Raw genomic sequence first — 11,709 nt, forward strand, 5'->3', positions numbered from 1 at the left:
TCTGGGGGTCTCCCTGGCCACTGACTGGACCGAGGGAACCGAGCTGCCGTCCGCCGAGGGAGCCCAGCACCCGGTTTCCCTCCTGCGAAAAGCAGTTCCCAGGAGATCGGTGTTGGTTGAGTGGCGGGGAAACCCGGGAATGGGCAGGAGGGGGACGTCCTTTGCTGGAGATCTTTCCAGAGGGGTCCCGCGCTACCTCCCCACCCCCACTCCCTTCCACACACAGACACTCTTCGGCCAGAGCGACCCCCACCCCAAAACGTGATGTTAAGTTAGGCTCCGTCCTGAAGGCAGGGGGATGCTAGCGTGACCTCTGAGAGTCGCAAAGATTTAGAATGAGTCATTATTGCTCAGCTGCCGGCGGGCCACAGACCCCTCTGGAACACACCTACGCACCCACTGCCGCCCCCAGAGCAGGTCATCAATTGCTCATCATTACTAAATCTCAACTTTGAGCAATACAAGTTTCTTCTGTGGTGTGCCCCACCCCCCGCCCTTCTTTTAAAAAAGGCTACCTCCTCACGTACTTGTTTCCTCCTCTGGGCACCTTACTCAGAGCCTCACCCTTCTCAGCAGCTGCGAACAGATGGATGGGGGCAGGGGCATTTTAAGGGTTGGGGATGGGGGGACCCAGGGAAAGGGGGAGGACGGCTTCTTATTCCTGCACAGGAAGAAAGATGAGGCAACTGGAAGGTCTCCATATCTCCCCATCTCTCCCCCACTAGCCTCTCACCACCCCTCCCCCTAATACGGTGGAATTTGCAGAAGAAATATTCTACTGTCATGGAAACATCTACTACAAACAAATCACTTCACGCTAGCGTTCTGAAGCTGCATTGGAGATGTTGGTACTTTGAAGGAGTGAAAGTGGTAGTGAGAGTAACTCTGGAGAATGGGCTGTTGGCCAAGGAGGGGAGACAGAGGGACAGCTCAGGAATTTCATTCTCTCAAAGCACTCATTAGCCACAAAGCACTGTCTGTAGAGCATGCAACTTCCGAAAGAACAAGAAGGAGACTTGCTTCTGGGAACACGTACACACACACATCTAAAGTGGTCTTAAGTGCTGAAGGAAGAGTCTTCTCTGAAACCCTGGATCCTCTTAGCTCAGTGCCAGCCAGAAGCTGGAAAGCTAGGGACGTCCCCCACCCCCAGCAAAGTAGTAAACATACTGGTATGTGAAGATAAAAGTAAATATCTCGTATCCAGGCTGAGTTTCAAGTTCTAGCATCTGGGTATAATCTGGAGAATCAGAGCTCTTGAATAACTACCTTCCCTACCCACCCCATCCTCATACAAACCTTCTCAAGCCATCTAATTCTCGCTGAGCCTTTGATTTAGGTTCTCTTTCTCTGTCAAGATGCCTTTTAGGGGGATAAGAAGTGAATTGGAAGCTCTAGGACCTCACTGATGCACTAATTCCCAGTCATACTTGGCAGCAACAACTCCAGCCCCAGTGTTGGGATTGAATCGTGTCCCCGACAAAAGGCAAGTTTAGGTCCCAACTCCTGGTCCTGTGGGTGTGAACCCATTTGTAAATAGGACCTTTGAATATGTTACTAGTTAAGATGTGTCCAAACTGCCCAATATGGCTGAAGTCCTTATAAGCAAAAAAAATGGACACAGGAAGAGTAAAGAAGGAAGTCAGTGGAACCAAGAAAAGACAGGAGAAGATGTCACAATATGCATTACCGTGTGACAGAAAAACCAATGACCTAAGGCTTTCCAGCAGCCAGCCCCAGATTGCTACAATCTTTGAGGGAAAAGCATTGCCTCGCTGATGCCTTAGATTTCAGATTCCTCCTGGGCTTAAAACCCTGAGCCAATAAATTCCCATTGTGTGGTATTTGAGCAGCTGGGAAGCTAATAGACCCACCCCATAGATGCACAACTCGTACTTTCCCAGTAGTCCTAGGGCTGGGATCCATTTGCAGAACTGGTGATATCAGTATTCTTCTCCTTTCAAAATCTCTAAGCAGCTAACTGTGACCTGGATTCCCAAGTACCGGCCCTAGTTCCTAGCCCTTTTCAGATTTAAACAAGGCAGGGAAGACGAAAGCTTCTGATCTCAGAGAAGCCTTCTCTGAGTGGCCTGCAGGGTAAGGAAAAGAATGGAGCAGATCTCACCATCCATCTTGATTGTGTTTTCTCAGCCATCTACTTTGTCCTGTTCTGGGTGGTGGTTTCTGCTAGAGAATTAAGCTGGCTGTCATACTGGAAGGGAAACAAGAAACAATATAAAGAGATTAAGAAAATGTAGACATCTTCAGGATATTTTGTTAGGCAATGGTTTCTTACACTTAACAACCAAAGCACAAGCAACAAAAGAAAAAAGTAGATAAAAGGGACTTCCTCAAAATTAAAAACATTTGCACATCAAAGGACTTTATCATGAAAACAAAAAGACAATCTACTAAAGGGAGAAAATATTTGGAAACCACATATCCAAGAAGGGTTTAATAACCAGAATATTTAAAGAAATCCTATAACTCAAAAATAAAAGACAAGCAACCCAACTGAAAAATGGGCAAAAGACTTGAATAGACATTTCTCCAGAGAGGATATACAAATGGCTAAAAAGCACATGAAAAGATGCTCCACATCGTTAGCTATTTGGGAAATGCAAATCAAAACCATGATGAGATACCATTTCACACCCATTAGAATGGCTGCTATTTAAAAATGGAAAATGACAAGTGTTAGAGGACATGGAGAGATAGGAATAATCATTCATTTCTCATGGGGATGTAAAGTGGTGCAACTGCTTGGAAGACAGTTTAGCAGTTCCTCAGAAAGTTAAGCATAGAATTACCATATGATCTGGTAATCCCACTTCTATGTATGTATGCAAAATAATTGAAAGCAGGGCTCAAATAGATATTTGCACAACGATACTCATAACGGCCTTATTCACAATTGTCAAAAGATGGAAGCAACCTAGGTGTATCAACTGATGAATGGATAAACAAAATGTGGTATTATGTACAATGGAATATTATTTAGCCATGAAAAGGAAAAAGTTACCATCATCTTCATCAGACATGTCTCCATTCAGTTTCAGATCAGCTCAGAAAAAGAAATATGGTATCAAGTCATGGCAAGGAATGACTCCAATTAAGTCCTTTCCTTTTGGCTTATGTCTGAACTTTTGCCAGGAAAGATGGCAGCCCCACCCTGACATGGCCACATCGAGTTGAGAATTGAAGGTGAACATGGACCCCAGCTGTCCAAAAAGGAAGAGCCACTGAGGGAGGAAGGTGAGCCACCCCTATGAGCAGCTCCTAGGCATATCTGATTAGTCATCAATGTCAATAATAAAGACCGTGATTGATTGTATCAGCTCTACAACCAAGCATTCTAGAACACAGTGGCATGAAACAAGAGACGTATCTTGCTCACAAATCTGCAATTTGGGCAGGCTAGGCAGGGACAGCTCATCTCTGCTTCCTGTGGCATCAGATCAACTTGAGCATGGAAGCTCTACTTTCAAGATGGGTCTCATGGCTAGCAAGATGCTGCTGGCTGGTAACCAAGGCAGTAGTCAAAGGGCTGCATTTCCTCTCCATGTGAACTTCTGCACGGGCTGCTTGGGCTTCCTCAGAGCATGGTGGCAGGGTTCCAACACTCAGGGTCCCAGTAGAACCAGGTGGAAGATGCATCACTCATTATGCCCTAGGGTTGGAAGGCACACAGCATCACTCCTGCCTGAGTCAAAAACCCATCCCAACTCAAAAGGAAAGAACATAGATAGATCCCTATCCCTCCATAAGATACATGTCAAGGTTACATTGTAGGAAGAGCTGTGAGATAGGAGATAATGTTGCAACCTTTTTTGCAAAATACAATCTGCCATGAAAACAGTCTCCAATGTCAAATCAAAAATGGATTTTAGAAGAAATTCTTGGAAAGAACATATCTGGATCTTAGAATTTTCTCCCTTTGATTCAAGCTACCCCCACCAGGCCAGGCACACAGGCATGTGCTTTTAACACTTATAAAAGTCTACCCATTTGTGAAGCAAATCCTTTGACCTTGGTTTCTTTTAAAACATCAGGGAAGGAGAGAATAAAATAAATAGGATTTCCAAAATATAAATATCTAATCTTAAGATCTGATGCAAGAAAAGTGGAGAAGAGTTTACAGGACTCTCAAACTCTCTTATCAAAAGAATTTTCCATCCAGGCTCAAAATGCCAACAGAACTTTGCAGCACCCTACTTCCTTCTCTCCTAGCTCTCTGCTTGTCTCTTGGGCAGGTGGTCTCTGGTCATAAGTTGTTTTTCTGGCCTCCAATAACTATTAAAACAGTCCCCCTTGCCCTCTCCAAAATTATATGCCTGAAGATGTTTTTCCTATTAAAACTCAAACCTTAGTAAGATTCAAATTCCCCAGAATGCCTACTGTTCTTCCACTTAGTTATAATTTCTCCTGGATGCCACAACTTGGTTAAGTGGTGGCAACTCGCTCAGAGACCAATCCATTCCTTCCTGGCTTAAGACACCTGCTCTGACCACCATGGGATCATTTTATAAGGTCCCATCCAGATGAGATCTCAGGCACAGAAAAAGGATCTACCAGAACCCCATCCACTGCAGGATACAATTTGCCTCACTGTGTGCTCACCATCATGGCATATGGTAGGTGCAGCTCACCTTTTAGGGGGCCTAAAGTGACCGTCTCTCACAGCTTACCTTGGTCATATATGCATGCAGAGATATGAACACATATAGGTGCAGAACAGAATTTTCTCATGCCGAGCCTTAGGGCAGAGCTCTTTGTGATTTTTCTGTGTCACTTTAAGTAGAAATTAATTAATGAAGACACCAGTTTCTGGAATTTTAGCGAAGGCTGCTTCTTTCTTATCTTCTTTATAAAGGTAAAACCTAGCCAAGGAAAGAAGCAAGCCCCTGCCAAAGAAAGAAAGATCCATAATTTAGGATAAGTTTATCTGGAAACCCAAATGTATAGCACCCTCAGCCATACCAATCCCTCTCTTCTTCTCCCATGGCTTCTCAGAGGCCAGCTCTGGGCAATCTCAAAGAAGACAGGCTTTGTGCTTTTGTGGTTTAGTGGAGTGATTTTCTCTGCACTGCCTCAGATTGGTCCCAGAACTCGAGACCCTCCTCATGATGATCCCCGTCACTCTTCATTCACCTCTCACCTTGCCAAGAACTATATCGTAGACGTGATTTCCAGGACACCTGAGGCAACTCTGGCAACTGAGCCTGCCCCTGTCTGAAGGCCTAATGGGTAGTCTCACTCATACACCCCAGCAGCCAGAGGGGTCTGAATACAGCTGGGGTCAGGGCACCACTGAGTCATCCCAGCCCTGGCCCCAGCAAGTGTGGGTCTAGGCATTCCCTCTTTGCTGAGTTATAGTTTTCTCCTCTATAGAAGAGACAGGCAAGGCAGTCGGAAGCAGGGTCTGCAGGAGTGAGGGATCTGAAAGTCCTCACAAATGGTTTCTCTGTCTCCAGCAGTCTCTAAGAAATTAGAGTCCAACCCTGTGACCCTGTTGCATCATATGGGAGGAAAATTAGACGTGGCTTTATCTCAGAAAGATCTCAAATGTACAGGAATTCCAGTGTGATTAGACATCTGATACCCACCAAAAAGAAGGTTCTGTAGAAGCACGTGAGACTCAAAATACTAGCACAGTGAAACTAGTAGAAGGAACAAAGGGGCTTGAAGTAAGCAAAGGATAAGGAGGATATGGGAGTTAGCCAAGGAGCAGGTCATGCTAGAATGCAGGGGGGCCGGAGAGCAAGGGCCTAGGCTCGAGTAGCGTTAGAGGGAATTATTCATTAACAAGTAGCTGCTGGGCACATATTTTGCAGTCAGCACTCTACTAGGTGTTGTGGAAGGTTGAGAAGCAATAGGCCACAGTCTCCATCCCTTGGGAACTGAGTGTCTAGTTGGAAAGATAAGGCTGACCTCATGGAAAACACCTAATAAGCTCTGTCATTAGGGACCCTGGAGTTAGACTGTGGCACAAGCCTGAATTTGCAATAGAAGCACGGGATAGTGGAGATGGTAAAGATGTGTGAGAGCTGAGCTAAGTCGAAAGGAGAGGAAGAAACCGAATGGAGGAAAGAAGACCCTGCAGCAAGGGGGAGTCCTGCTCTAATCCCCTGGGGCAGGTACTGATGGAGCTAGTTTACTGCCCACCTAGTGCTTAGCACACAGTGGGTGTTCAATGAACAGCATGATGAATGAACAGACGTAGCAAGAAATTGATGTGGCTGGTTCTTTGCTGGCACGAGGGAGAAGCCATCATGCTTGGCGCAGGAAATGTGTTTGGTGGAAATGAGGAACTAAGGTCAGTTAGGAGAAGTGAGAAAGAAGAGTAGGCAAAGAAAAGCAACAGGAGTGAGTGTGGAGCCCATTAGAGAGGGGAGGGGAGCAGATGAGAAGCAGATCTGGACCTCAGGAAAGGCTAAGGCAAAAGCATCTCTCTTGGCTCAAAGCAAAACTGATAGACACCGGGAGTGGGGACTGGGGAATGAAAGGAAGCCCCCCAGATGGGGGAGGGGTGCTGTGCTTCTACTTTGGAGCTGCAGATGGAGAGGCTGAGAGTGGGGGAAGGGAGCAGGCCCTGGAGCCACAGCTGGAGGGTTTGGGGTCTGTTCTGGCATACAGTCAACCCTAGCCCTCTCATTCCTGGACTCCTCCACACTTAGTTCTTAACCCCACACAAAAGGGCCTTGTGCAGGAGAAGCGAGGAGATGCAAATGCATCTTTATGCCATTGCACCCCCGCCCACCCCTTCTCCCGAGCCTTGGCATGAGCTTCACCCCACCAGGTGCAGGATACAGGAAGAGGGGCTGGGGAGCTCAAGGTCAGGTGCACACATCGGCCCCACCCCCCCGTCCCCACTACTTCCAGAGGCCTCCCTGCCTCTGACCTCCTCCTCAGCCATTCTCCCTGTCCTTCTTTGCCTCTGCTCCTCAGCCCCATCCTTCTCTCACTGCCCCCCTCTCTTCTCAATTTTCTCACCTTCCTTTCCTTTCTGTCCCTACCCTTGGTGGGTTTCAGGTAGTTACTGAGACCCTAGAGACAGGACCATATTTATTCTTAGAAGAAAACATCCATGCCAGAGGGTGCCACAGCAACGAGTTTCCATGGTGCTTGGACACAAGGCAAATATGGTATAGAGGAGAGATTACTGGACGCGGAGTCAGAAGGCCTGAGCCCATCCCTGTCTTCCCTTCCCAGCTGTTTGTCCTTAAGCAAGTCGTGTAACTTCCCTAAGCCTCATTGGGAATTCCATGAGTATGCAACCATTTCATCAGTAGCCTGCAAGCACATATATGTATTGAGTTCCTATTTGAGCCAAGCACCCTACTCGGTGCAGGTCAAACAATGCAGACATGATTCTCACCTTCACAGAACTGAGAGTTAGTAGACAATGAGGGTTGTTCAGAAGAACAGAGTGAGCTGAGGAGTTAGTACAATGGGCAGCCACACACAATAGGTGTTCCAGAGATACTGGAGCATGGGGTATACCAGATGTCCAGTGAGGAGAGCACAGTCTAGTTTCCATATGCCCACCAGGGGGCTATGGCCCTTGTTAAAATTAAAAGATGGTATTGAGACTCTAACCTCACCTGCTGCCCATTGTATGTTCCTGGTTAGAAACAAAGGGACAATATAGGATAGCAGAGATTCATCTACACAGGAGACAGGCTTGCCCAATCTGGGAAGGCCCAGCTGTGCACAGGCTTGAGAAGGGCATGTCTCTATATTGATATATAAATAGTGGTGGCAATATGTAAATGGGAAAGGAGACAAGGTGACCTGGAACCCTGATTTCTGAGGGTCTGATTTCTAGACTCCTTCCCACTACCTTTCTAGGAAACCAACTTTGAAGAGCAAATGCCTGTGGACCTGTGGGTGGGCAGAGTTGCCCAGCCAAGAGTACAGCTGCCAGGGAAGCCCCAGGCAGGAGGGGACTGTGGAAGGAGGCCAGTGGAGGCATTGAAAAGAGAGTCTCATGAGGAATGGGGACAGTGAGCCCATAGAAGGAGGAATGTGGAGAGAAGGGGGATGGAGGGGGGCAGGCTGCTGCGCCGGGCTGGCGGCTCTCCTGGCAACTTCCCAAGGTTAATCGAGGGGCACCAAGCAGCCACTGTGACATTCCAACAAGAGGGAGGCTGGTTTGAAAAGAGCATTTGCTGTGGAGAGAAGGGGCCTTTCTCTGCTCCAAGCTGCTGTTCCTTTGTGAAGCTTCTTTGAGACATGAGCCTTGGAAAAAAATTAAAAAAAGTGGGGTGGGGCCAGGGTGGATGGTTTGTCCTTCATCATTCAGGCAAATGGTCAACCCTTGGCAGACAAGAAGGAGGTCGGAGCTAGTTCAGCTGCCTTTGGACCCATGAGAGGAAGGTAGCTGGAGAATCTCTGTACATGGAATCCTAGAGTCTGACTCTACCTCAAGAATTATAGGTATTGAGAGAAGGGCACAAAGAGGGGAGAACCTGAGTATCAACTGCAGATTCGCTGTACCTTTGGAGGGAGAGGAATCAGGAGTTTACAGCTTAGAGGAAAGAGTGGTACTTCCCAAACTCAGGTCCCTGCCTCTAGGTTGGAGGGTTTGGCATAATCAGAAATGCAGAGGCTTTCACCATATGGTGTGTTAATACAACTGAAGCCCACATCTCTCCACAAACACACACACAAGCAGCACATTAGTGCTGTTTAACCCACACATTAGAGGGACTCACACACATGCAAAGTCACACACATCAGGCACACACAACCCTGCAGGACACACCTGGGCACACTCACACACAGAATCTCTTCAGATAACTCCACAAATGTTGTCTACAAAGCCCACTCCCTCTTAAGCTTCCCTAAGTCATGCTTCCCCAGGCTTACACCTACAGATAATTCATAGTTCATGGGACCTCAGACCCTCCCCCCCCCAGAACCCCAGCACCTGTGTCCCCAGAACACTCTTTTCTTCTTGTCCATGTGAGGTCCACGTTCCTCACACTCGCCCCCAAGCCCAGTGTCCAGGTTGCCCCAGGCTTCATCCTAATTCTTGTCTCTGGGCTAGCACCAATCCCCACCCCCTACCCACCCCACCCCCCCAATACGCACACCTGTTACAGACACTGGGTGACAGCCACCAGCAGGTGGCGCCAGTGGGAGCCTCATGGAAGCAGGATTTTTGTTGAGAACAAATCCACATTTCTGGGAGGAAAAGCGGTCACACTGCACAACCTCCTCATTGTGTCCAGGGCTGAGGTTCATGAATGGATCTACCAAGAGCACCAGCTCAAGGAAAACCATCCCCAAGGAGGAGGACAGAGAACTCAAGCTTGGGAGACATGGAAAGCTGAATATTAGAGATAGAAAAGAGGAGGAAGGAGAGGAAGGAGCCAGCTTTTGGGGCATCTGTCAGAGGTTTGGATGTGCCTGTTCTCATGGTTTGTGTACACATGGGATAGCGCTTGCACGCACATTTGAGTGCTTGTGTACCAGTGGATATGGGCAAAGTAGGTGTGACTAGGCTTCGAATACAGGTGTGTGTGTGCGTTGATGCTGTGTGTGGTGTGGATCATGGGGAGACAGGGAAGCAAAGAGGAAACGAAGCAAAGCAGGACCCCTTGCAGCTCCTGCTCATCAGCATCTCACAGACCACAGTCCTTAACCTCCTCCCACACACCCTGCACACTGCACACCCCCTGGGGACACACACACACTCTCACACCGCCCACGCAGACAGGTGCCTGCTGCCGTAGATGGACCTGCCCGCCCACACACTTTCACACATATACGCTGGCCCTGTCGAGACCACAGTGATGCATATGGAGGCAGCAAAGACGCAGAGCCATGCCAGGCGCAGGCCCGCTCGTACACACATGCGCACTGACACATGTGTTCACACACAATCTGTGCTGCACCTGCAAACTCTCAGTGCCCCCATGCTCCCAGGGAAGTGGGAGAGAGAGAGAGAGTCTAAGAGGGAGAGCTGGCTCTCCTCTCTTGCACGGCATCCAAATGTCTGAACTTCTAGGGGTCGAAGAAGGAGGTGTGACTTGAGATCAGAGAACCCCCCGCCCACTTGTCTGAGGATTGTGGGAATGCAGGCAGAGGGGGATGGGCAGAGGAGAACAACCAGTCTAGCACGCTTCTCTGCCCCGTCCTGAGTGGGGCAGCACCATGTGTGGGAACTGCTGAAGTCCTCAGCACTGCGGACAGCGCCTTGGCTAGCAGGGACATGGAGCCCAGGCAGTTCTCAGATCTTGGAAGCCCCTATCTGCATATTCAGATCACAACTCCTTTGATCTGTTACTCAACTTGCGGAGTCTTATAAACTGAACCTCTCAAAGCTGTTGAGAGGTTCAAGTGGCTCAGTGCCCTGCCACATGCCAAAGTAGACACTCAACAGGGGCAACAACTGCTCCAGTTTCCATCCCACGAATTTCCCCAGAGCAGGAGGGTGTAGTCTGTGTGAAGCACACTGATTTGCTTGTTAAGATGGCATTGCCATGTTGTGGGTTCAAAACCCAGCCTTGCCAAGGGTTAGCTCTGAGAGCTGGGCGGATCAGGTGCTCGTGTAAGCCTCGGTTTCCCCCGGAATAATAACAATCATGGTAGTTAACATTAATTGTGCTTCCCACACACCAGACCCTGTTTCAAAGCACTTTACAAAAATTAAGTCGTTGAATCCTTGTGACATGAAGTGAAGTGATCTGATTTTATCCCCATTTGATGGGAGAAATGAGGCACTTACCTAAGATCGCACAAATAGAAGGGGCTGAGACAGGATTGGAACCCAGCAGTCTGGGTCCAGAACCTGTGCTCTTAACCATGACACCATCTACCCTCCTTTGTGGCAGGGCCGTGTGGATCAAGTGATGTCATGGGCACAAGCATAGTTTGAAGGCTGCAAAGCAATATACGAATGTTAGGATGTGTGATTATGCATCCCAGTCTGGTTCATGCTATGAGTAATTGCACGAGAAGTGGGAACTGAGATGAATACAGGAAACAGGATGGGGAGGGGTACCATCTGGAACTGGCACATCACATAGAGAAGGGAGAAACCAGTAGAGGACAGGCCAAAAGGGGCAAATGACCACTAGCATCCTTGGATGACATTTGACTCTTTCCTCCATCAGTCCATTAGTAGCTTAGAGGTCAGACTACTTATAGAAAATTAAGAAGCCAATTATCAAATTACCTTGAAATGTTCCTCTTAATTCTAACCATTGTCTCACCAATCCTTTTCCCCTCCCCTCCTCTGTGTCCACTCCTCAACCATGTATCCTCGTGTCCTCGTGTAAACCATCTGCTTTGTCCTGGCACAGTTCTCAGAAGTGCAGTCAAGTAAAGAAACCCCTGTGGATTAGGGCAGGCACCCTCTGCAGTTTCAAAGAATAGGGCATGGGTACCAGGAACCTTGTTTGCAACTTTTGGAAAAGGTAATCTCTTGTCTCCACTCTGACTCATCCTGATATGACCTGTTGTTTTCTGGTAAAGGTCTGCTGACTCTCAGAAAAGGATCACTTCATGTACAAGAGGGAAAGTCCCATCTTCTTGGAAGTGCCATGCCACTTGTCCTTGGTTAGCTTCCACTGGGCTGCAGGCTGAGCACTCAATCCTGTCCCGCCATCCCCACCTCCCTACTTTTCCTCAATCCTCCTTCTCTTCCCATAATCCTGGTCAGTCTTTCCCTACCTGAATCTAGACCCTCCTTCATTCCCC

The 11,709-nt window shown here is 48.1% G+C and overlaps 1 protein-coding gene across 1 annotated transcript in view; it reads right to left on the bottom strand.

The window, feature by feature from the left end:
- The window catches only part of IGSF9B (immunoglobulin superfamily member 9B), a 61,973-nt gene extending 59,801 nt beyond the window's left edge, over nt 1–2,172 (bottom strand). Inside the window, exon 1 of the mRNA XM_037841992.1 lies at nt 2,126–2,172. Within this exon, the coding sequence (XP_037697920.1) occupies nt 2,126–2,132 (7 nt within the window). The 5' untranslated portion in view covers nt 2,133–2,172. The remainder of the gene's footprint in view (nt 1–2,125) is intronic.
- Between the last annotated feature and the right edge of the window lie 9,537 nt (nt 2,173–11,709).

This window comes from Choloepus didactylus, chromosome 6, assembly GCF_015220235.1.
Source record: "Choloepus didactylus isolate mChoDid1 chromosome 6, mChoDid1.pri, whole genome shotgun sequence".
Lineage (NCBI taxonomy): Eukaryota > Metazoa > Chordata > Mammalia > Pilosa > Megalonychidae > Choloepus > Choloepus didactylus.